The 26,182-nt window shown below is 45.2% G+C and overlaps 2 protein-coding genes across 6 annotated transcripts; one reads left to right on the plus strand and one right to left on the minus strand.

Moving 5' to 3' along the window:
- Positions 1 to 3,888: 3,888 nt before the first annotated feature.
- Positions 3,889 to 23,071, plus strand: LOC102083268 (CST complex subunit CTC1). 5 transcript variants are annotated; one of them, XR_002057882.2, is made up of 26 exons: positions 3,890 to 4,426; positions 4,658 to 4,742; positions 4,950 to 5,049; positions 5,125 to 5,347; positions 7,530 to 7,756; positions 7,835 to 7,964; positions 8,053 to 8,367; positions 8,448 to 8,570; positions 8,657 to 8,886; positions 9,043 to 9,187; positions 9,261 to 9,463; positions 9,537 to 9,706; positions 9,789 to 9,903; positions 10,048 to 10,456; positions 10,562 to 10,651; positions 10,979 to 11,116; positions 12,447 to 12,493; positions 12,624 to 12,709; positions 12,887 to 13,022; positions 13,286 to 13,354; positions 13,433 to 13,595; positions 13,801 to 13,856; positions 13,963 to 14,119; positions 15,311 to 15,431; positions 15,539 to 16,034; positions 16,065 to 16,274. XR_002057882.2 is itself a non-coding variant. In XM_019350414.2 (25 exons), exons 1-25 carry the CDS (start codon positions 4,376 to 4,378, stop codon positions 15,628 to 15,630), a joined length of 3,681 nt encoding a protein of 1,226 aa, XP_019205959.1. In that variant the 5' UTR covers positions 3,890 to 4,375; the 3' UTR covers positions 15,631 to 16,274. The 5 variants fall into 5 exon arrangements, 3 of the variants coding, with proteins under 3 accessions (XP_019205958.1, XP_019205959.1, XP_019205960.1); XM_019350414.2 differs by having other exon boundaries at positions 15,539 to 16,274; XR_002057883.2 differs by lacking the exons at positions 15,539 to 16,034; positions 16,065 to 16,274 and adding an exon at positions 14,842 to 15,201 and having other exon boundaries at positions 3,891 to 4,426.
- LOC109196421 (zinc finger protein RFP-like) lies at positions 19,913 to 26,073 on the minus strand. Its single transcript, XM_019350420.2, has 2 exons — positions 25,935 to 26,073; positions 19,913 to 22,108 (listed from the first exon to the last, which is right to left on the minus strand). The coding sequence occupies exon 2, from the start codon at positions 22,097 to 22,099 to the stop codon at positions 20,444 to 20,446; it is 1,656 nt and encodes a 551-aa protein (XP_019205965.1). The 5' UTR covers positions 22,100 to 22,108; positions 25,935 to 26,073; the 3' UTR covers positions 19,913 to 20,443.
- Between the last annotated feature and the right edge of the window lie 109 nt (positions 26,074 to 26,182).

Raw genomic sequence — 26,182 nt, forward strand, 5'->3', positions numbered from 1 at the left:
CCTCCACATCAGGACCTCCCCAACATCATAAACCTGTTTAAAAACTCACTTTTACTCCCTGCTTTATATCACAATGACTCCTGATGACGTTTATCTCTGTTATTTCTCCCTCAGGTTCTCTTCCTTTCTTAAATTCTCTCATCTTGTCTCGTGTTTTTAAGGGAGCACAGAAGGCCGTGAGTTTGATTCCACCATCAGGTCTTACTGTGTGGAGACTGCATGTTCTCCCCGTGTCTCTGTGGGTTCTCTCCACACACTCTGGCTTCTTCCTGCAGTCCAAACACATGGAGTTTGTGGGGTTAACTGCTGACACTAAACTGTCCATAGGTGTGAATGGTTGTGTCTCTGTGTGTTAGCCCTGTGACAGAGTGGCGACCTGTCCAGGTGTAGCCTGCCTCTGGCCCTGTGGTAGCTGGGATAAAACTGAGGTTATTGTACTCGGCCCTGAAAATCTTAGAAATATGGTATCTAAGCAGATTCTTACTCTGGATGGCATTACCTTGGCCTCCAGTAACGCTGTGAGGAACCTTGGAGTCATTTTTGACCAGGACATGTCCTTCAACGCACATATTAAACAAATATGTAAGACTGCTTTCTTCCATTTGCGCAACATCTCTAAAATTAGAAATATCCTGTCTCAGAGTGATGCTGAAAAACTAGTTCATGCATTTATTACTTCCAGGCTGGACTACTGTAATTCTTTATTATCAGGATGTCCTAAAAACTCCCTGAAAAGCCTTCAGTTAATCCAAAATGCTGCAGCAAGAGTCCTGACAGGGCCTAGAAAGAGAGAGCAGATTTCTCCTGTTTTGGCTTCCCTTCATTGGCTTCCTGTTAAATCCAGAATTGAATTCAAAATCCTGCTCCTCACATACAAGGTCTTAAATAATCAGGCCCCATCTTATCTTAATGACCTTGTAGTACCATATCACCCTATTAGAGCACTTCAATCTCGCTCTGCAGGCTTACTTGTTGTTCCTAGAGTATTTAAAAGTAGAATGGGAGGGAGAGCCTTCAGTTTTCAGGCCCCTCTTTTGTGGAACCAGCTTCCAGTTTGGATTCGGGAGACAGACACTATCTCTACTTTCAAGATTAGGCTTCAAACTTTCCTTTTTGCTAAAGCATATAGTTAGGGCTGGACCAGGTGACCCTGAATCCTCCCTTAGTTGTGCTGCAATAGACGTAGGCTGGCAAACATCAGCCTCCCCACTGCAAAGAGGAACGAGGCAGGGCTGTCCTCTGTCCCCTCTCCTCTTTGCATTAGCACTTGGACCTCTAGCTGAGGCCATTCACCAAGACGTGCATGATATAAGAGTGGGTGGAACAAATCATAAGATAGTTGATGATATTTTGTTCTTATCAAAAGCAGAAGCATCAGTATCAGCTGTTATGTCCATTATATGTAAGCTCAGCTCATTCTCTGTTCACAGAATTAATTTTGGCCAATCAGAGGTTTTGCTGCTGGGTGAGCAGGTCAGCTCTGCCAGATATTTGTAATCCCTTTCAATGGTCCTTCATCAGCTTCACGTACTTTGGGCTAAGAATTCCACCAGATCGTAGTAACTTGCATATTTGTGAACTGAGTTTCCACACTAAAATATATGAAATGTTATGTTTGTGCATCTACAGATGAGAATTTGTCTGTGTGTAAAAAGAACTATTTACACAAGTTACACATAGCTTTTGTTAAGGTCTGCTTACAGATACAAAGCAGAAAACTACGTGTAAAAGTCTGCGTGTGAGAAAAAAAATAATTTTGACACAATTTTTCTTCCTTTCAGCTGATTGGTCAATGTCATGTCAATCACAAATGTAACAATCCAATCAGAGAACAGATGGGTTTGGCTGCCGGACGGGTGCTCAGGGTGTGTGTGTGTGTGTGTGTGTGTGATTGTCTTATAATCTGTATTTTGACCTGGTCTGATAGACACACGAGCAACTCAGGTGTGGAACCATCAACCTTGTTGTTAGCAGACATGCTGCTCGGCCTCCTGAGCATTAAAGATAATGTACTTGAATGGGCGCTGACAGCACCTGACTCATGTTCTGTTCCCCCTTTGGCTCCTAAAACGTCCTTGATGCCCTCTAAATGGACCTGGTTGTTCCTGTAAGTTGTAAAGTGGCACAGACTGCATCACAGTCACTGTGTGGCAGTTTGAACTAGCGTAGCTCCTCTAAAGGCTCTCAGCCACCACAGCTGGACTTCTGTCTCTCTCAGATGTTACACTGCCCACATTTCCTGCTTCCAAGACCTTCAAACAACACTGTGTTTATTTACTGCCCCTGAGATCATAGATGTTTGTCACTTCCATACTTCATCAACAGGCTCCCAGCTGGAGGCATTGAGTGGAGTTCTTTTAGATGCTTGTCTACACCCTCTAGCTGTGGTCTACACCTCCCTGCAGTCCAACAACCTCATTTTCTTCTATTTTCTTCTATTCAGCAGCGTCTTGGCTTCAGGAGCAGACTGTGAGCTGCTGATTGTCCAGCGCATCTTCACACCGCTATCCCCACATGGTCGACTCCATCACTGCCTGTCTGGATGCTTCCCTCTCACTGACTTAGAATTAGAAGATAACTGTTATGTAGTTAAACTAAAATACTCTGTGGGGGTTAGTATATAAACTCTTAACACCTAGTTACCATGAAAAAGTGTTAAATGATCAACTCCAGACAGATATGTTATTTAACACTAAATCACAGTTAATGTACCAACTCTCCAATAAGAGTTAAATTAACTTATATAGACACTTTAAAAGAGCTGAAATCAAACCTGAGAGTCTTAATTTGGACATGTTTGCTGTGTGGTAAGGCACCTGGGCCAGATGGCTTTCTGATTTTACAAAACTTTCCCAGAAAAAAGAATATTTCCACTTTTTAACATGTATGTAGAAGCATATCAAACCTGAGGCTCTCCACCCACTGTGAGACAGGCAGTGATACTGTGAAACCTGGTGAACCTCCTGCAGAACACTCATCATTTAGACCAATGAGTCTGACGGGGGTTGACACTAACATACTTTAAATGTTTAGCCTGAAGATTAGACCCTTGGATTGCACATTTGATTCACTTTGTACCAAAGCATCAAGGGTTTCACTATATAAGAAGGGTTCTAATATAATTCACAGGAGATTTGATGCTAAAGATGCAGTTTTATTGTCACTGGATGCTCGTCAGGCCTTGGACAGAATAGACTGGTCAGATTTATTTAACGTTCTCCCAAAGTATGGATTTGGAAATAATTTTCTCAGATGGGCTCAACTTTTGTAACAAACATTAGTTTTTAAACCTGTCACGTTGGAGCGTTCCACTCATCAGGGGTGCCCGTTATCTCCAGTGTTATTTATTCTGACTATGGAACCTCTGGTGATGACACTTACAATGAGAGCTGTACTATTTGGTTTCCAGTTAGGAGATCAAGAGCAGAGATTGGTCCTAGGACCTAGACTAGGCTGTCTGGTAGCGTAGCAAAATTAACGCAACAAATGGAGCTATTTAGACGATTTTCTGGCTACAAATGATTCAAAATCATGAAAGGTTATGCAAAGTTTTTATATTGAGTCACTTCCTCTGCCTCCTCCAAAAGAATCCTTTCAGAAGTTAAACGATATCTTTAATTGATTAATTTGGACTAACAAAAGTCCTAGATGAAGACTTGGCTTGTTGTACCTGCCGTATGAAAGAGGGGGTTACAATTTCTAAAGTTTCCACTTGACAGAAATGTGTTTTTGTTTGAGATTGCCGAGGATCGCACAGTGTCATTCTCCTGAAAAGGAAACACCTTGTGACGTCAGGTGAGCTGCAAAGGGTGCGGTCAGCCACATGACACTGAGCCTCAGCAGGAAGTCTGACCCTTTCATAATAAAAGCATGTTCGTCACAGACACCTGCACTAAACAGGCTGAGAACACGCTGGGCTGGAGTCACGTGATCATTTTGTAGTTCAGACACAGCTGTTTCCTTTCCTAAGTTCTTATCACATCACCTAAACACTTTTCCTCCACCTCTGAACGTTTCTATCAAGGAAAAGTGGTTAGGAAAGGAGGTAGGAGACCACTGAGTGTATGTGGACGTGAAGAGCTTTTATTGTGAAATGTAGGGTAGGGAAAAGCTGTTCCGCACATGCGCGGTAGAGATCCTGCGTGAGCAGAGACTAGTCAGTTTAATAAGTTTGATGATTTGTTTAAAATACAGAACAAAAGTAAACAAAGTTGGACGGTAGGACATCATGGCGGCTTTATGAACGGTAAGAGGCGGGAACACGGGGGGCGACGGTCAGAGGGAGGACATCAACAGGAGGAGGACCGGAAGCTGTTTGAAAGCCGTGAGCGGGAGTTTGTCAGCAGGGGGAGAAACCGGCACCCGGAGCGAAGACATGGACCCCCTGCAGGAGCTCCTGGACCGGGTCAAGCCCAGCACCGAGGCGGTGAGTCCCAGACTGTCCCTGTTTACCCGAACCGAGCGATAAATAACAGTCTACGTACATGCATGGCCCTGCGTACGTACTGCCTGCGTCATGACGTAAGGCAGAGCAGCAGCCAATCACTGTTTCGAGCTAATTCTCTAGCAGAAATCCATACAGAAAAGAGTGAATATAAGGATGTGACTGTTTTACATTTATTATTGTGACCTCCGACCTGCTGCTTTGTTTCTTTAGGAGTCCCTGTGGTTAAAGAACATCTTCACCTTCATCTCTGAACACCTGAGTCCTGTGGTGTGTAGCTCCGCCCCCTCGCAGACAGGTGAGTTTCTGTTTGTTCGAAACAGCTGGCTGATAAATCAGCTGTACTTTAAATTCTTAATGATGATGTTCACTTATGAAACCAAATACTATTTAAACCATTATTTAAAAAGTGAAAGCAGGGCTCACCTGCCCTCACAGGTGTTCTCAGTGGGCGGGGCTTCAGTTGTTTATGTTTGTGTTTACCTTTTAAACTTTGTTTTCCCAGGTAACCACGGTGACCTCAGCCTCTTCAGTCTGAGCATGTGTGCGGTGCAGGCAATCCAGCAGCAGATGTGTGTGGCCCACAGCTTACCTGTCAGCTACAGGTAACACCCGCTGACATCATCGCTGTAGCAGGTCATGTGACCTGACCTTACCGCTGTCCTCCCGTCTGTCCGCAGGCTGCTGTCCGTCTCCGAGCTCGTCTCCCAGCAGCACCTGGCTTGCGTCAGCAACCTGTCCTGGAGCACCAATCAGCAGAGAGCCTGGGCCAGGGAGGCGGAGCTCGCCGTGCCGGGTCAGAGGGCGCTGCCGAGGGTCAACCTGCTGCTGATTGGGTGTCTGAGAGAAGGCCGTGACGGAGAGTACAGGCTGACGGACGCCAGCGGCAGCGTCATGTGTGAGGTGAGTCAGAGGGGGAGGAGCCTAACCATAACCCAGCAGGAAGAGGAAAGCACAGCAGTGGAGGACCTGCAGGTAACAGGAGGGCGACGGCGTTCACACCAAAAACCTGAACATGAGGAACATTTCCTGACGTTGTCATCGTCCATCAGCTGGTTAGTTCTCAGGACTCTGAGCTTCTCTTCACAGCAGCATCACTAAACCGGATCTGGTCAGAACTGATGGGTAGCGAGGTCAGAGTACAACAAACTGCAGGTTTTCATGTGCAACGTAAATTAAATCTAATTCCTCTTTAATTCAGCTTATTCTCTGTGCAGTGACACAAGTGCTGATAGAGTCTGGTCATCACACGATTCTGATCTCTGGTAATGTTTACATCAGCATAAAACAAGTAAACAAGCTCAACAGCTGACTTTCAAACATTTCTGTAAATCAGAAACATCAGGACTTATTAAATGTGAGCTGTGAGCGGGCAGCCTTTTGGGGGTTTGAACAGCCGGTTCCGCTTCCTCAATTCTTCAATAAGTCAGGGCCAAGCCAGCTCCAATCAGCAAGAACCCTGTTATCATGGTTCTGAATAGGTAGTGCTGGGCGATATGGAAAAAATATTTATCACGATATGAATTATTTTACGATAACGATATATATCACGATATACCACCTGACCTGTGGTCATCTGGAAAGTATGCAGTCTTTAAACAGCGAGTGGAGAGGGTGCAGTCTTTGTTTTGAGTTACTGTAAAGCATGTCACAAATCCGGGTGCACGTAAAGCAGCACCATGTTGCAAAACCACAAGACAGAGTTTCTTTGTGAAAAATGTCATTTTTTTATACTTTATTTTCTCTTGTTAAGAGTATGTATAGTGAGAAGACAACACTAATATATTTGCACAGGCTATTTAACCCTTTAAGACCTACCATAGAACCAAGTCCGCCAGAGCTTATCTTTACATTTATTTATTTTGAGTGTCTTCATAGTTTTATTTTTGAGAATTTTTATATACTACAGGAAAAATGAAAATAAATGCAAATTTGCAAAAACACAGCATATGCATCAAAATAAACTATTTACAACAGTGCAATTTGACTTCTAAGCATCCCAGAAACGATACAGAAGAGCATAAAGTCAAACATGACTTTTAAAAACACCAACATAGGCTTTGAAGCTTAAAAAACTACATTTTCCGCAAAAATGACGTCACTTCCGGTTTCAGACAGGTAATGGCGGACATGCGATAGTTCGCGCTGACTTATATTCCAACATAGGAAGTGTTATGGACACCACACACTACAGGGAATATTATGTTTTTGTTGCTGGAAGTGCTTTTTATGCAATTTTTGCAAAGCTATATGTGGAAGAAAACCGTGACTTAGGGCAAGCTAATGGAATAAGATGTAAGTACAACTCCTCCAGTTTCATATGCAAAAAAACATTATTGCGCTAGCTTAAGTGGTTACAGTTCTACAGGGATTTAAAAATAGTTATGGAAAACGGAGCGTGCCTGCTTCGACCGGTTGTAAAGGGTTAATGATATATTTTATCTAATAATTTGTAAAATTCGGGTTAGAAACGATAGAAGACAAATGGCACGATAGACACTTTTCTATCGTCCACACGATATATATCGTCATCAGCACTACGAATAGGTAGATATCTTCAGCACTCAGGCTCACCCGAGCTCAGACTTCTCGTTGAGGGTGTCAATTGCATTCAGGGACCAGTTGATCAAATCCATAATTCTCTTTTAGGTTTTAGAGAACAGACTGTGAGAGAGTGTTCCAGGGAAAAGTAATACAAAAAACACGAGACTAGACAAGGACACAAGAGGCTAAGCAGGGAAGCTAAGGGAGATGAGGAGGAGGAGAAAAGTGTGACCGCCTTCGTCAAGAGCAAGAGCAGAATTATCCCTTTTGTATACTCTGTATTTGTATATATGTATATTTGGTATATTTCTGCTCACACTCTGTAACTTCTGTCGGTGCTGGGCTATTGGAAACCGACTTTCCCGGAGGAACGCACCTGAGGGTCAATAAAGTTTAATCTAATCTAATCTGATGCAGCTATTAAAACAAACAGCATCACTGCAGATCAGAGCTGATGAAGCTGTCATCATCAGTACAGGCTTCCAGCATCCACCCAGGACTCCGCCACTCTCTCACCCGTGTCTCTCTCTCTCTCATCCAGTGCCTGTCTCTCTCGCCCCTGTGGCGCGATCAGCCCGTTTTCCTCCCTCACTGGAACTACATTCCCCACAATGCATCGGGCCAGGAAGAGGCCGCAGGCTTCTTGGAGCTGATTGGCTCCCCTGTCCTGTTGTGTCCTGGTGCTGAGCAGGGATTGGCTGCTGCTGGAAGGGTGGAGCTAAGTGGAGTGGTGGGAGTCGGAGAGGCCGGCAGGCTGCTGAGACACAGGTGGGTCACATGACCTCTGAACTGCAGTGGAGTTTCTGAGCAGTGTGTGTGTGTGACAAATGTGTGTGTGTGCTCCAGGGTCAAAGGTCAGCGGCTGAGCGTGTTCGGAGAGGTGGGCTCAGTCTGCCCTCTGCTGGCCGTGGCAGGAACGACCTTCTTTTGCTTCACGCTGACGGATGAGTCGCGCTCGCTGCCCGTGCTCGTACAGGTACCAGCTCTCTGAGGATGATGATGGTGAGGAGGGACGGCCTGATGAAGCTCAGTGTGTGTGTGTGTGTGTGTGTGTGTGTGTGCAGGACAGCAGCCGGCTCAGCTGGATTCAGCGTGTGTGTGTCGGGCAGAGCGTGTGTGTGACAGCTCTACGTGTGTGTGCGCTACGAGGCTGGAGAGGAAACAACATCCTGTGTGTGACGAAGCGCTCCGAGCTGCACGCCGACTACACGCACACACAGGAACACACACAGGAACACACACAGGAACACACACACTCTGAGTCCCTGCTGCTGATGTCACAGCCTGCTGAGGACGACTGTGAGGAGGCGGAGCATGAGGAGGTGGAGCTGGACCAATCAGCTGTGAGGATAAAGCAATCCAAAGTCATCAGCTACCAGGTGAGAGCGCTCTGAGCTCTGATTGGCTACCACATGTTTGTACCTGTGTGCTGATTACTAAGCCTCCTCTGCTGTGATAGGGCGTGGTGACTGAAGTTGTGAGTGAGGGGGCGGGGCTCTACATGCTGGATGGGAAGGTGGGTCTGTGCGTGGCCTATCAGCCGGCGGCGAAGAGGAAGCTGAGGGCGGGAGACAGAGTGGAGGTGAGTCACATGACGTGACATCATCATGCCCGTTTGTGTTGGTGGCAGCCACGACTAATAAAGTTTGATGGTTCGTCCTCCTGCAGTTGCATCACGCCCACTTCCTGTACCGGCCTTGCCCGGACTTCCCTCCCAGCATGCTTTGCACCTGCCTGCGCTCCACCCTGAGGGTGACGGCCTTCAGCAGGGCGGGAGGGTCGCCACCCGACAACCGCTGCCCGGGAGATGGGGCGTTACCACGGTTACTGCTGCAGAAAAACACAGATGTGTCCGATTACCTGTGGACGTGTCACCTAAGCTCGCAGCTGGCACACAGGTGAGGCTCCACCCACCACCACCTGTCCACAGTCAGAGACAGCAGAACCTAACCTTTGTCCTCCTGTCCTCCGCTGGCTCTGGCTTGTTTCCTGCTCCTGGTCCCGGTCTTGGTCCTCACTCTCGTCCTGGTTCTTGTCCTGGTCTTGGTCCTCAGTCTGGTCCAAGGTGTGTGGAGGCAGCAGTGTGTGTGCTTGCTGTCCTGGAGGCTGATGGAGACTCAGAGCAGAGCTGGAGGACGAGGACGCAGAGACATCTACTCTGAGATGCTGGACGAGCCTCACACCTGTCCTGTGACTCAGGTAGGTCCCACTCTCGCCTGTCTTCCTTACAGGTGAGTGTGAAGCATGCTCAGTGTGCTCTGTGTCCCTGCAGTACAGCGTGTCCTCAGCGGTCCGTCGGTACCTCGGTGTGTCGGAGCTCCTGGAGTCCCTGCAGACTGACTGCTGGTCTTCGGCCCCTCTGAGCTCTCTGCTGCCCCCTGATGGCTCCAACCTGACCTCCTCCCAGATCAACGGGTTCCTGTCCTGGTCTTGCAGGACTCTGTCCTCCGAGCCTCAGGGTGGAGACGCTGTCAGGTAAGGTGACAGCAGCTCCCCACATGAAGTCATGTGATTACGTACCAATGGTTTTTGCTGGTTTGTGTGTCAGGCAGCGCCCCCTGCTGCTGGTCGGCGTGCTGGAGCTGCCGTCACAGACATCGGAGTTCAAACACTCGATGCAGCTCAGAGACGCCACGGGAGCTGCAGCCTGCGTGCTGACGGAGAGCAGCGAGGAGGAGGAGGGAGCGCAGAGGGCGGTCTTTAACAGCGCCTGGATTGGTACAATGCACGCACACAGACACACACACAGTGACACACAGCTTTATTCTTTAGTGTGTGTGTGTGTGTGTGTGTGCTGCAGGTTGTCTGGTGGGTGTGGTGCAGTTCACCATGGTGACAGAGAGATTCCTCCAATCAGATTTCCCCTCCTACCAACACCTGGACCAGGACAGGTTCATCACACACAAACACTGCAGGTACACACACACTCACAACCTGCAGCATGCTGACTGCTCATTGGTCCATTCTCTGTGATGTAAGAGGGTGTCTGGTTGGTTCAGGATGTGAGCTTCCTTCCTGGTTGTAAACATGAGTTAAATAAAGCTGGGTTCAATTCACAGGGTTTACCTGCAGTTCTCTCTGGACCACCTGCACATCCTGAGTCCATCTGTTGCCATGGAGACACACTTGAGACACAAGGGGGAGGAGCCAGGAGGGGATGTCACTGTCAGGAAGCAGACAGTAGAAGAAGAAGAAGAGACTGTTGGGAGTAAGAGAAAGAGAAGAGAAGAAGAAGAAGAAGCAGACTCCGGCAACCCCTGGTCCTGTGTCTCCATGGTGATCAGGGTGGAGCAGATGGAGGGTGTCTCCTGGAGGAATACAGGGGCGGAGGCAGAGGATCAGGAGGCAGGGTTGAGACTGTGCTTCTCAGTGAAAGCTGCTGTGATTGGTCCAGTGGTCAGCTGGAGGCGGGACCCAAAGAATGAACCAATGATAGAGAAAGAAAGTGAACAAAAGCAGGAGAGAAAGGTGAGAGACACACCTGTGTGGGTTTACCTGAGCTCGCCTGGATACACAGTTACGTGTGTGTGTATGTGTGTGTGTGTGTGTGTGTGTGTGTGTGTGTGTGTGCAGGTGGTGCTGGTGTTCTCAGGTGTGTGTACGCGGTGGTTTCCTGTCCTCCAGCCTGGATGTTTCTACAGACTCATCGCCGCTAACACTCAGGTATCAACCCAGCTTTGATGATGTCACTAAGGGGCGTGGCCAGATGTTTCCCTCATCGGTCTCTGCTCTCTGATATTAATACACATGAACACGTTTTTCAGCTTTATCTGTAGTTCTTCACACACTGAGGTTAATTATGGAGTTCCACAGGGTTCAATGCTAGGACCAGTTCTGTTTACATTATACATGCTTGCTTTTGGCAGTATCATCAAAACACATAGCTTACATTTTTACTGCTATGCAGATGACACCCACCATTCCTGTTTGTGGGGGAGTTGATATGACCTGAATCCTTGCAGCTGATTGGCCCGTGTGTCTGTCAATCAGGATCCCAGTGTTTTGATTGGCTGTGGAGTTTCTGGGCGCAGTGGGGTGGATCTCCACGCTGAGTCAACCCTACAAGTCAGACGTGGTTGGAGATTCCACACTCTGACACGCCCACTGCTGCTGCCCACCTGCAGACAGGTAACACACACTTGGTTTGCTCCCCGTCTTCCTCCAGGACCCTTAAACTTTTTTTATAGAGATTGACAGACCATGTGACTTTCGCATATTGCGTTATGGTTACAAGTGGCAACAAAATCAAAACACTGCATCAAGCGCTAGCATTTCCAGCACCAGTAATCATCAATTCTGTGGTTTTAATCTCTACTTGCATTTTATTTGCCCCAAAAACAGTTGTGTGCAAAACGACAGTGAACACGGCAGGTCTGTACAAAGACAGAGTTGATGAAAAGGCAAAAAAAAAAAAAAGTATGAGGAAAAACTCAAAGGAGTGAACCATATGAGTATACAGAGTGGAGTAAGGATGTTAGCGTGCTCCCGGACTTTCATCACGCACATATTTATTATTATATGGTCCTAAGTTTTAGTGCATACACTCACAACATGTTTAGTAACTTCAGATCCCTGCAACAAGCCCAGGTCCAGTTTACTTTGGTGATTTGGACTATTCCATTTCACAGCTGTAGCTGGGGCTGCAGAGCAGGTCAGCCACCAATCAGAAGGTCAGTGGTTCGATCCCAGGCTGCCTCCTGGCTGCATGCCAAATATCCATGTACTAACCCGATGTTTGCCTTCTGGTGGTGGTCAGAGGGCCCGGTGGCGCCAGTGTCTGGCAGCTTCGCCTCTGTCAGTGCGCCCCAGGGCAGCTGTGGCTACAACGTAGCATCACCAGTGTGTGAATGATTGAATGTAGTGTAAAGCGCTTTGGGGTCCTTAGGGACTAAGTAAAGCGCTATACAAATGCAGCCCATTTACCGTCTAATAGAAATAAAATGAGTGTTTCGTAATTCATTCAATTTATTGTCTTTATTTATAACTGGCGTTATTGTTTCATTCTATTATAGAATCTTACAAGAAAGAAGCAAAACTGTAAAAATCCATCAGCTTTATTAGCTGCTTCATGAAAAACAAATCAATACAAAAACAAAAACAAAAAAACCCCACTGGAACTCAACTTACTGGAAAACAGTTATTCATCACTTGATTGCTTCAAAACAACCCTTGGGCACATATATATGCACATATATAACAATTTCTCTTCCACGACGTCATCCGATAAAAAACTATCTCTTTACCCGTCAGCTTCCTGTGGCTGTCATGCGACCGGCTATTGCAGTTAATAATACAACAGCTTCTTGCCATTCTTTGTGTTTCTTTTTATTTACTTTGTGACTGTTTTCATGTGAAAGCCTGCGTGCGCTAGCACCGCTTGCCACTCGTTCCCAGAATCCTTTGCGGTTTTACCCCTGAATGACGTCACATTTTCCATCTCTATTCTCTGTGTTTTCAGGCCGTCCCACCCACAGTCTTGTCTGTCTCAGAGGTCTTAGACTGCAGGTAAACTGCTCATCCCTCACTGAGTCGCCCCCTGTGGTCATCTGAGGAACTGCAGCTCCACCCTGCTTTAAACTCTTACTGGTGTGTGTGTGTGTGTGTGTGTGTGTGTGTGTGTGTGTGTGTGTTTCAGCTCAGAGCTGGTGTGTTTTCAGGGTGTGGTGTCTGAAAGGATCAGTGTGAACAACAGGACTGCCCACTCTGGACACACACACTCAGGTACAAACACACAGGTGGTTTGTGTATCAGGCTTTTGCTTTCTGCTGTGAAGTTTTAACATGGGGGTCTATGGGGGCTGACTCACTGCTGCCTCTGCTGGACACTAGAGGAACTGCAGGCATCAGTGCTTCAGGTATGAGTCTCAGGTCTGACTGTTAGCTGAATGTGTGTGTGCAGGTGTGCGTCTCACTCTTTGTGACCAAGCTGGGAGGAGTCTGCAGGTATACCTGGACTTAAGCCACACCCCCTACCCACCTGGCCTGTTGCCGGGTAACACTCTGCTGTTGTCTGGTTTCCAGAGGAGGCTGTCCAGGTGAGACACACATAGACAGGCTTATAAATGTTTGGACTCTTTATTTGGACTCATTTCCAACCAATGTAACCCCCCAATAAAGTTATGAATTATCTTGCATAAATAGGCTGTTGGTTTTCTTTACTCATTTCAGGTGTTACCAGCAAAATAGTTGCATGTTTAATCATCTGGGAATGTACCCAGATTTATTTATTTATTTAGACAGAGATCTTGACGCCCCCCCCGATTACGCCGATGGTTACGTACCTCTGTGTGTGTTTCAGGACAGGAAGTGTGTACTGCACGTACTTACCTGTCAGCTCGATAACTGTGGTCTCCCTGGGAGACACCAGGTAAGTTTACAGGGCAGGTAAAGTCTGGTTCACGTGTTTGTCGTGCTGTTGTTTATTTGTTTGTTTTGTTTCTATCAGCTCGGCCCAGCCTCCTCCTCCTGCTCCCATCATGCACCTGGGTGAGTGGGCTCTGAGCAGCAAGCAGAGGTGCACTGTGGGACAGGTCAAAGGTCATGTGGTGTGTTTCCTTTTCCTGCAACTGCAGTGGAGCTGCTCGCTGTGTGGCAGCGTGTACACACAGGTACTGCATAAAATACACACAGTGTGTACAGGATGTGTTTAGTTGTAGTTTCTCGGGTGCAGTGAAAGTACTCAGAGTGCTTCATGTGTTGTTAGCGTGTTGGTGGTGTGTTAGTGTTGGTGCACGTAAGTAAAGTGTAGTTTTGGAGTAAACTGCTCACGATTTCAGGTGTGTGTGTGTTTACCTGTTGCTCTCTCTCTCTCAGGGCTGCAGCAGCTCTCAGTGTCACTCGACCTCGTCAGTGTTTCAGTCCAAAGCAAAGTAAGAGCAGCTTCCTGTTGAGCTCACCTGCTGATACATGTTAATCACCTGGATCGGTCAGGTGACAGTCACATGATCAAACCATGTCGCTCTGCTCTTCGATCAGGCTGGTGATTGATGACGGGACAGGTGAGGCTCACGTCTGGTTCTCAGCTGCTCTGGTTCGTGCTCTGCTGGGATTGGCTGACGCTCAGTGGGAGGGGCTTCAGAGAGCACTCAGGGTCAGAGGTCACATCAGAGTCTTCCCTCGTGGGCAGAGCCAGGTCAGTACCACCTGTCAGGTGTATATATTTACCTGTCACAGGTGAATCACGTGCTCATCGTCGTCTTTAAACTTTATTTTATCTTTAAAATTTAAGATCGGGTCATGTTTTTATTTCTGAGGCTTTAACTGTGAAAGGGCACATCCTGTTTACATCCTGGTAACAGCTCCGTCTGCTCACACTTTACTGCTGAACTGGTTTGGGGGCGTGGCCACTTCCACCTTTAAAAGTCTGTAGGTGTGACGGACCCACGCTGGGCTCACGTGAACAGGAGGGAGGGGCCTTACAGTTCACTGCAACGCCACACCTCCCACACGGAGGGTGGAGACCACAGGGGAGGGGCAGGACAGCGAGAGGCATTTAGGACTCGGGTCACACCAGGAGAACCCACAGGGACCCTCCACCCACAGGTGGAGCTGTGTTAACTGAATATTAATTTTTGTCCTTTACTGCAGAAAATAATTATAATCATAAGAAAGTGAGATTAGTATCAAACAGTAACAGTTTATTAAAAACACAAACGTGGAGTCTAAACTGAGACGTCCTGTTTAAAATAACAAGAACACGTTTTAACTCCATAAACTGTGACGCGAGACTCTTTATGATTAATGAGCACTTATTTCCATTTATGGTTTTAACTCATTCATGTTATTTGTTATTTACTTTGCAAAGCTCAGTTTGTAGAATCAAGTTCAAACTGAGGGTTTTCTTCATATTTACAGTCGGTGTAAAAACGTCAGACGGTTTGAGTGAAAAGAGAGAAACAGACGTTTGTGAGGATTCACATTGTGGATATCTGAGGTTATCAGAGTGTCAGGAAGTGAAACCTGAAGAAAGTCAAAGAGCCGCCCAGTACAGAACAAGCCTGTCAGAGCAAAGACCTCAAAGACTCTATAGGCTGCACAGGGACACACTGTGAGCTCACAGAGCTCCACGTCTGCAGAGCAGACACCTTCAGCCACACTGCTGAGGACGACCGGGACAAAGACCCTGCAGACTGAAACGTCCTGTGGTCAGAGGAGATGAAACGAGAAGAAGATGCAGCTACAACCCAGAGAACAGCGTCCACACAGTGAAGCACGGTGGGGACACTGTGGGGGGACACCACAGAGAGAAACAGACGTCCTGCAGGACGTTTCCACAGGGCCGAGCCGTGAGTCTGCAGTGACATGACCTCTGTCTCTGTCTCAGGTGTGTGACGGGGACGCTGATGACTTCCTCCTCCACTTCCTGTTGTGTCTGTGCAGCAGTGATGTCATGATTTGGCCGCTCAGCCTCACCTGCAGGAAACGCACCAATCAGAGACCAGAAGGTAACCCCACCCTCACCACCCTGACCCTGACCAACCTGACTGCAACCTACAAAGTCGTTTGTGTGTGTGTGTGTGTGTGTGTGTGTGTGTGTGTGTTTGTGTTTCAGAGGTGAGGAGGTTCACTCGAGGAGACAGAGAGTTCCTGACCAGACTGGCTCCTCCCCTTCAGCTCACCTGTCTGCGCCTCCACCCTGACTGAGCTCCACCTGCTTCGTTCTGACTTCATCTGTTCTACGTGTTCATACAAATAAAACTTTATTGTTCCTCCTCCTGTCACACGGTATCTCAGCTTCACTGACAGTAACGCTGGTGATCAGGGTCAGAGGTCACACAAAGCTCTCTGGGTTTAACCTCACATGAAAGGGGCGGAGCTGTCATCATCACAAAGGGGCGTTTAACAGGTCATGTGACCCTTCTACAGGAAGTGATCCCTGTGAGTGGCGCCCACATCAGAGACGTTCTCAGATGGTGATTCATAAAACCTGCACCAGTAAAATCTGACAGTAGAAGGATGATGAGTGAAACTGGTTAATCTGGTGTTTGTGGCACAGAGCGGGACAATAAAGGTTTGACCTCCACTGTGTGACACGTGTACCTGAACAGGTGTGCTGTGTGACACGCGTACCTGAACAGGTGTGCTGTGTGACACGTGTGGCTCTGGGTCAGGTGTAACTCCCACAGCCGGCCTGTAGTTCAGATTCTCTCTGTGTTTGTGAAGTAAAACTAAACACTGTGAACGTGTTTCAGTTTCTTTACAGACGTCAGACGGTGAAAGCTTCAGCCTGACCAGGAAAGAATCAGTCTGCTTTAAATCACACTTACTTTAAAATTCATTTCTCCTCACCTTCATGTGTTTTGTATTATTTGATCTGATACTGAAAGAGTTCATCCATCGACACATTTTAATCCTGCAACATTTCACCGTGTTAGTTTTTCATAAATTGGACTGTTTTAGGTTAAATGATTTCAGTTCATCTTTCCAATAAAGCTGGCAGCTCTGAAACAACTGTTCTCTCTGAGGGTGTTTTGCATGTAAATAAAAGTAAAATCATTAAATGTAAGTTGTGTGAACAGAGCCGTCCAGTGGAGCTCCTCAGGGCTCTGTGCTTTCACCACTTTGTTTTCTATGCTAATGAGTGTCAGAGCACGTCAGCATTAGTCCTTTAACATGGTCACAGCCACTGATGAATGTGTTCAAATGTGGGGTTTTTAATCCAGGTTTACATCACACTTAAACAGCCTCCATGAAACAGGCCTCTGCACTCATTCATCCTTCATCCTGGAGATCACTCATCTAAACCAACTAACATAAAGAATGTGATGTTTTCAAAGCTAACACGTACAAACAATTGTTATGGATGCGATTAAATTTAGGAGTGATGATTTATGAAATCCTACATGCGTGTTCTAACATGTTTTAATGATGGTATGAACTGAAAATAAATAACATAAAGTTAATAGTTTATCTGCAACAAAACTTTTTCACCGGTTCAGTTTTTGGTGTCAGGTTCTTTTCCACATACGGTGGTTGTTGTCATGGAAACAGTGTTTAAAGTGAAACAGGAGAACGGAGGGATGAAACATTGACTTTGTCTTTATCTGTAAGACAATCAGGCCTCGGATGGACGTCGGGCACAGGAGTTCTTAACAGCAGCTCATTGTTCATTCTGATGTTGTTTTTTAAATTATATTTTATATTTAATATAATATATTGGCCTTTTTCAGCTTTATTTGAAGGGCCACGGATCAGACTCCACCTGGGCCTGCCGCTCTCAGCCTCACTCTGAGGAAGCCTACAGTCTCTCACAGTGGAAACTACACCGGGGGACCCGATCCTTGGGGTGGACCAATTTTTGTTATAGCGTGTTTTGGGGTTTAAAAGCCACAGAGACGCGGTGCTTAGAAATAATTCATTGCTCCTGACACGTATAAGATTGGGGAAACCTGCATTCAGGTGAAACTGAAAAACACTATGTCCAGATAAACAGAATCAACTTTTGGAGAAAAATAAAATAAAAGATTCTTCATCAGACTCTAACAACTAAAAACATGACACTTACCTTAATTGTATGGGCTACATCAAATATATTCAAGACCGACAATAACACTTCTCACTACTGCTAATTTTAACAAAACTAAAAAGAAAAGTAGGCCAAGTTATAAAGAAAAAGGCAATTCACCAAATCTTGAAAAATCAAACTGAAAAATAGAAATACAGAATAAAATAAAATATCCATCCAGATCTTTACAACCAACAACATAAAATCTATCTTAATTAAATGGCCCAATTCTCCACTAAATTAGCAATAATAATGTAAGAAAAAATAAGATATTCAATTTATGGACGCTCAAATTAACAGAGTGACATTAAATGCACCTCATTGCCTGCCGTAGCGTTCTTCGCAGCTGCACTTCACCTCATAGGTCGGTTAATACATCGGACTTAACCAAAGTCCCGCAATTAAAGGAAAAAAAAAAGTTTCTAACAAATACAATGAAGAACATTAAAATAATTCACTGCCAGTTACTGTCGCTATGATTTTGACGAAATTAGCTGCTTCATTTGGTTCTGCCTAAAGTTAAAGTTAGGTTAAAGTTCTCTCAGTGATCGAGTGTTTATATGATAAGATGCATGTTTAATGTAGAAAGTTGGAATTACAAGTTGGTAAGAAGGTTTTTAACAAAGGTTTAATTTAAGCCTGAAGTTCAAAGGTGAAAGAAATTTCACATTTGATGAAGGAAGATCAAGGTTTATCAAGGCTAACAAGGAAATAGGTCAAAGGTCAAAATAAGGTAAGGTGATAAAATATAATAGATATATATAATCGTTAAATAAGGTGAAAATATAAGATAAAAGGGTTTTTTTGGTTATAAGGAATAAATAGGTCAAAGGTCAAAACAAGAGTACTGTTAAGTTAAAATAAATAGGTCAAAGGTCAGATTAAACGGAAAGGATCGGCAAAAATTGAACAAGGATAAAGAAGTAATATATTAAACAAGGAAATGTAGCCTGGGAAATGGTTAGCCACACAGGACACAATTACTGGGGTTCTTAATGTGCAGTTTTATTGTCAATGACAACTGAATAAACAAAAAAATGTCCTTTGACCTTTACTTTTGTCAAACAGCGGCCATATGGACTTGTACTGAACATCGACAGCACGAGAGGTAAGGTGGCAAAGTAACAGAATAACCGATTAAACAAAGATGCGCCAATACAATACGAGGAATAAAGGAAATGAAATGAAATACAAAACACAAAAATACGGCAGTGGCCTCTGTCTGCGCAGAACAAAATACAAAGAGCTAAATCACACAAGGCTCCTTAAAAAAAAATGTGGAAGTGTTACAAACATTTTTATAAACACTTACATTCCACAGAAATCTCAGCTCACTTGGAATACTGGAGCACATACAGGTCCTTTGCATCATACATTTCAGAAATACATCATCTTGTTAAACTACCGACGTTTTACCACTGCACTACAATTATACCAATATGTTTCAATGAGTTATGTGCATATTTAACAATTCCTTACCAACAATTTAACTCCTTCACAAGATTCCCATTCCACATCCACAACAAAAAAGTAAACAGGAAGTCCCAAGATGCATTTCTTGTTAAGTCTTTTTTTGGAAAACTGCAGTTAACCCTTAAGCACTGCCACCCCCCAGTGACCACAATATGCAACTACACCAACCTATAAAATTAACAGCTTGAAGTGCACACAACATGGAGATAACAAAAGAAATAGCACAAGCAATAACATTAAATTACCCAATAACATTCTTGTCTTACCATACATGGAAACAAAGAAACAACATTTTAAGACCCCTTTTTGAACCTTAAATGGAAAATATTATTATTAATTTACCTCTCGGCTACAGAAATGAATTAAAAGTCTGAGTTAATGAGAAATTAAATGTTTAAATCAGGTTAAGAGTTAAATTTTAACCCTTTGTTAGTTAAACCATATAAAATAATCAGAATAAACGATTGGAGGAAAAAGCAAAGATGTTGTGATCAAAGCTCTTTTAAAATAGTTTGTACGGCATAAAGAAAAAAACACGTTTCAGTAAATTGTTACTGATCCAAAACCGCAGCAGCCACTGGTAGAGACTTCAAATCATTGTTACTGAGGAAGGAGGAATTCCACCTTAAAACATAAAACCAGTAAAGTGTTCTTTAACAGTACGACATTGATAGAGTTTGTTTGTTTGTGTGTTTGAGAGTTCAGACTGAAAGTTGTGTGTGTGTGTGTGTGTGTGTCTGCAGCTGTTCTTTGTGTTGTTGCTGGATCGTTGCCTCAGGGGGAAAGTTGTGTGTGTGTTGAACATGCAGACTAACAGAGACTGCAGCTGTCAGCAGCCACACACACTTTATATTCTTCAAATCAAATCACAGTGAAACATGTTCACTGACAGCTCAGCTTCAGCATCTTCTTCATGCTGTGACTGCAGCCGTTCAACTCTGTTTATCTTTAACCCAAATCATCACAACATGGAAATATAATCATCAAAATGATGTGACTGGAAGGATGCAGCAGTCTGTGCTCCACCTTTCTCCTCCACACCTGCAGGTGGAGAACATGGATGCATGAATCTCTACAGAGTTCTTTGAATATTATCCGTCTTATCAGTTTTCAGTGAACAAAAATCCTCACAGAGCCAAAATAAGCAGTTTGTATCCAACATAACTCAGCTGGACTCTGATGCTCCGTATAACAGCCACACATGAGTCTGGATTCACTCAAAGCATTGAACAAACTTTATTGTAAATGAAGCTTTTGGACATTTATTCTCTCATATTTGCTCTTCAGCTCGAGTCTCCATCAGTGGGAACATTTCCTGATTCAACTTTTATTCTGTTCAAATCAAACTCCATGAGAATCAAAGTGTGAATCAGAGTCCTGATGATCAGATTCTATAGAAACATGGAGACTGTAGAGGATTTACACTCAATATGTTCATTTGGTCCCTTCAAGAAAAATCAATCAGTTCATCAAATAAAATCAGTTGTTGATTGACTCAGTTTGATTGACAGGACAGATGATCAGAGGTGCAGAGTTTTTATCACCATCATTGTTACAGGGACTGAACAATGGGTGGAGTTTGTGAGTGAAGGAGCAGCCAGTAAAGGAGTAGATCAGAGCTGCAGCACCTACATCATAAAAGGAGACCAGACCCTCCTCATAATCCACAAACACTCCCACCTTCTCAGGACCAGGATGAAGACAGAGGGGGACTGGAGGACCAGCAAGAGCTTTGTACTCATTTCCATTTCTCAGCCTCACAGTCCAGAGACCATCCTGAGGTCTCAGTGTGACTTTTCCCTTCCTGTTGATCGACTCTGTGGCCACTCCTAAATCCCATTTAGTCTTTCCTTTAACCTGAACCTCAAAGTAAAATCTGCCTGAAGAGAAACTCTGCTCTCCTAAAACACAAACAGACAGAGAAAATCTCTCTGGGTTGTCTGGAAGTTTCTTCTTCACATCACTATGATACACTTGTTTTCCATCATCAGACAGGATGAGTTGAGGATGAGCTGTATCAGGATCCAGAGTCACATCCACCTCATGCTGCTGCACCCTCTGCAGCTCAGCCTCAAACAGCTTCTTCATGGGTTTCCAGACTGTCTCCTCCAGCTGAGCCACAGCTCTCCCCACAGTCCCCTCATATGATGGTGGATGAACTCTGACCTCTGTCCAGTCCTTGGTGGGTGGAGCAGCTTTCAGGGAGGAGAAGCTTTGGAGGAGGTGGAGGTGGTCTTCAGAATGTGAGAGCTGCTCCACCTCAGAGCTTCTCTCCATCAGCTCAGAGATTTCCTGTTCCAGATCTTTGATGAGACCTTCAGCCTGTTTCTCTGTAGTTTCCTGTTTGTCTTCGATCTCCTTCATGAGCTCCTTCAGGCGTCTCTCAACAGACTCCTTCAGAGCAGTGAAGACCTGAACACCTTCTGCTTTCTGTCTGTCTGCAGCATCTTTACTCATCTTCACCGACTCTGTGATCTCCTGAATCTTCAGTCGTCTCTTCTGGATCATCTGCTGAATCTCAGCCTCTGTCTTCTCCAGCTCTGCTTTCTTTCCTTCATATTCTTCTCTCAGAGGAACAAACTCGTGGTTCTTGTGGTCTAAAACAGAGCAGAGCACGCAGACACATGTCTGGTCGGTCTTACAGAACAGCTCCAGAAGTTTATCGTGCTTCGTACACATCCTGCCTTCCAGGTTCTCCACAGCATCAATCAGCTGATGTCTTTTCAGACGTTTCACTGTCAGATGAGGCTCCAGGTGAGTCTGACAGTAGGAGGTCTGACACACCAGGCAGGACTTCAGGGCCTTCAGTCTGGTTCCAGTGCAGACGTCACAGGGAACTTCTCCTGGTTTGGCAGCTTGTTGCTCTGAGCTGCTGCTGCTGGCTTTCTGCTGAGCTTCACGTCTGAACTGAGCAACCATCTCAGAGATGAAGGTGTTGACCCTCAGCTGAGGTCTAGTGTAGAAAGTCTCTTTACACATGGGACACTGACAGCTCTGATTCATGTCCCAGTGCTGACTGATGCAGGTTTTGCAGAAGTTGTGTCCACATGGTGTAGTGACTGGATCAGTGAACACATCCAGACAGATGGAGCACAGAAACTGATCTTCAGATCGCAGATTGCTGGCAGCAGACATGTCTGCACTCTGAGGGAGAAAGAAAAGAAACACATTTGATTCAAAATTCACTTTAAATTTCATTTTTAAAAAGAGAGAAACAAGCGTCAGTAGTCTGAGGAGCTTGGAAAGAAAAGCATCTGGACTTCTTTAAGTTTCTTGAAGACGTTTCATCAGAGAAGCTTCTTCAGTTCTCAGAGTAACTGGTGGAGACCCAGCAACACACTCAGACACAAACTGGTTCATCCCAAACACAAACTTAACATCGTAGTGTCTGCTGTACAGTGCAGCGTCCAGATGAACAGGATCAACTTTGGGGATGAAGATAAATACAGTCGTTAGAAAGATGTGAAATTGTTTCTCTGACTGTTTTACAGAAGGTCCAAGATTCATCCAGATCATTTAATAAATCAGTTTGTTGGATATATTCCATCAATTACTGTGAAGTAAACTTCGACCTTGTTGGTGACTAAATACTTCTTATTGTAAGTCCAGATCAACGAGCCATTAATATTAAACAGTGACTGTTCCAATAGAAGTGACAGTGAGGAGGACAATGAATCATAAACCTCAGAAATGTGTTATTAACTGTTTGATCCAGTATATTAATGGCATTTATGAGAACATGTTTATTCAGTGGTGTCTGTATATTTGGTCCATTTGTGCGTCATTAAAAACTGTTTTCTGTCACAGATACTGGAACATCACAGCTCCTCACAAACTCAGGATATGGAAGAAGATGAACTTTTCCAGTCACTCGCTGGGATACATCATTCAATTATTCTGGATCCTCAGAAAACATTGATTTATTTTTATATTTCATATATTTGTTTGTCCAAATCAAAGATTTATGTTAGTAGAGAAGAAGCCACCATGATAAAGCCTGTGTGTGAAAATGAGATCAGTGAATTTTGTTGATCAAAATCACATTTAAGGAGGAATTCTGTCCTCCAGTTTGTTTAAATAAGCTTTGGGATTAAACACCATCATCTATGTTTGTGTCTGATGACATGTTTGATCCAGTTCAGCTTGAATATCACAGCTGATGTGTGAACTCTGACATATTTAAAGCCTCGATTATCAGGATGATTTAAACACATCTGTTTAAATAATGAGATTTATGTTTCCACACAAAGTTATAAAGTGCAGCATCGACTGTTTTCTGAATGATTCAGGAACATCTGTGACTCTTACAGGATACACTAAGTCAGATAATCTCTCTTTGTAAAATGTCTGAATGACTTTTTGAAGTACTGACCAAAATCTGCTGGTTTACAGTATCAAAGGCTTTATATCAATAAAGAATAAATAGATGTTTTCACGTCTGTAATCCTTATGATCAATCAGATCCAGAATCAATCTAATAGGAACAGGAAGTGATGAATAACCAGGAAGTGTGGAGTCAGTCTGAAGTCCAGAGCACAGACTGAGTCCACAGTCCTGAGCAGAGCCACAGTGAGACTGAAGCAGCAGCTCCATGTTCCTTTTTTTTTCTTTTCTTTTTTTTTCTTTTCTTTTTTTTCTCTTTTTCTTCTCGTTTTTTTCTCTACACACCTCTAAAGAGAGGAAAAAACTAGTACATTCCTGGTTTGGAAAAAAAAAAGGTTGAATTAAAAAAAACCAAACTCCACTCTTTTTGTCCCGTTGTGTGATTCATTATTGTGTGAGGGTCTGGCTGAGAGCTTTTGTTCTGCCTGTGTGTGTGAGAGAGAGAGAGTTCCTGAGGCCTGCTAACCCTGCCTGTAATAGAAGGTCTCTCCCCTTATCTCTGCTCTGGGCTCGTCTCAGCAGGGGCTCTTTCACTGCCTCTGCTAATAACACACACACACACACACACACACACACACGTTCTCCCATCGGTGTTATCAACAAGTTATCAAACCCAGCTTCGTTAGTGTTGAGCGTTGCTTGGCAACGTATTGACAGAGCTGATTCCATTCTCCATCACCCCTCTCTATACCCCTCTTCCTCCTCCTCCTCCTCTATTTCCCCCTGGCTCCTTCTAGCCCCATGGAACATTTCTATGGCAACCGTTAGCGTCTTTCTCTCTCGTACAAAATTCATCCGGATGTGGGTTTGTGTCAGTGTGTGCGTTTTTAAAGCCCCTACAGGGCTTGATGTGCCACCAGGGTGGCCTAAGTCTAGGTGACCAGGCAGCTGCCTTTGCCCTTTGATCTGTGATGTGTGTGAGTAGATTACAAGCAACACACACACACACACACACTGAGCCCACCTACACAAACACAACCTCACTGTCACACACCGGCATTGATCCTGAAAGACACTTGTCATTGCCTCTGCCATGACAACCTGTCAGCGTAACTGAGGCCAAGTACAAAGAAGGTTTGGCAAGAAGTAAACATTCAGTCGGGGGCGATCTGCTAAGACTTCTTATCGATGGCACAGCAGCAGTCGGCACCGCATTTTGTCACTTTCACTTCTTTTTTTTTTACCTGTCCCGTTTGGCTCTTTTGCCATCAGAATTATTGTCTAAAGGCGAAGAAAGATGTCCAACGGATTTACTTTACCAAATAGACCATCCCAGCCTTGCCGTAATGGTCCATTTGATTCACCTTTTATTGTTTATTTTATTTTCACTTGCTGAATACGGGACAGACTTGACTGGGGGAAAGAAAGGGGAGAAAGAAAGAGGGAAAGAAAAACAGCGGGGAAGAGGGACGGGGAAAAGGGCAAAAAACAAAAACCAACAGAATAAGCAGACAAAAAATACATATATCGATCACCTGGATCACCTGTTGAGAAAGAAAAAAGAAAGCAAGCAGAAGAAAACGAGAGTAATAAACAACATCACTAATATATATGGGAATATGACAGTAAATACTAAATATTAAACATTATTGTGCAGCACGTGAGATCGACAGCGCACAGTGTGCTTTGAGGTAGGAGCCAAAAAGGGTGTAGTTTGTGTGTGTGATCACCTGTGTGTACACCTGTGAGCATGGACGCGCTTGTTTGTTGTTTTTTTTTTAAAGGTTCCTTCATGTAATGATCTGCTAGAGGGTGTGTGGGGGGCCACTGCCCCGTCCTCCAGGGCATGAAGCAGGTATGGAGGAGATCAAAACTCCAGACATCCAGAGGCCCTCAGAACACAAGAGACCAAGGAAGACCAACAGAGGGGCAGCCGCGCCACTATCCCAGAAAGAGCTGAGGAGAGTCCCAGATGAGGGGTCACTCAGCAGCCGCGGAGCAGAAGCCAGGGGGGTTGCAGTGACGTGCCCGTGAGCTCCGCTGGCAGCCAGCTGTGCCTGATTGACCGAGCCCCGGGCCGAGAGGCCGAGGGCACCCCGCCTCCGAAGTGGCCCGAGCGAGCCCCAGGCTCCAGGCCCCGATAAGCAGCCGCCAAGGAGTGAGCCGGTGTGTACCTGGGCGCCCACCCCCGGACACAGAGAACCACCAACACGCCGATGTCTGAGGGCGTCTGCCACTGGCAGGGGAAGTGGTGGGGGAGATAGGCCTCCAAACCTTGGAGGGCCTGAGATGTCCCCAGAGAGGTGGGGTCTGATACCCAACCTGACATATAGACACAGACATACAGGCACACACAGACACAAACATCCATTCCCACCCTCATGCTCTCATAAGCAATTACTCCACACTCAACCAACGTGGAGACAGACATAAAGAGACACTGTACACACAATCACTCTCCCCAAGCGTACTCTAAGAACTGGGTCTAAGTACCCTTGCCCCTGGAGGGTAAGCTCGATGTTCCTACAGTGGATCTGTGCTTACATGAGCAGATTTCTATGGATCCAGTGTGACTGTGATGAGTCAGCATGAAGTGAACAGAGTGAAGATTTGTGTAGAAACAGGAAGTGTGATCAGCTGCACTCACCACTGTTGCTGAGAGAAACCTGATGGACTCCAGTGAATCTTCTTTTAGAGACAAACAGGACTCGACTGCAGCTCTGCTGCTGCTCTCTCACACTTTCACTTCTGCAAAATGACGTTGAACTTCTTGTCTTTGCTCCGCCTCTTCCTGCCTCTGCCTTTATCAGCCGGTCTGTACTCAGTGACTGTGTGCAGCGGGTGGGAGGAGTGAGGAGTGGTGTGTGGGTTCACACAGTAATGATGGCCTCAGGT

The sequence above is a fragment of the Oreochromis niloticus genome, unplaced genomic scaffold (assembly GCF_001858045.2).
Source record: "Oreochromis niloticus isolate F11D_XX unplaced genomic scaffold, O_niloticus_UMD_NMBU tig00000668_pilon, whole genome shotgun sequence".
NCBI classification, from domain to species: domain Eukaryota; kingdom Metazoa; phylum Chordata; class Actinopteri; order Cichliformes; family Cichlidae; genus Oreochromis; species Oreochromis niloticus.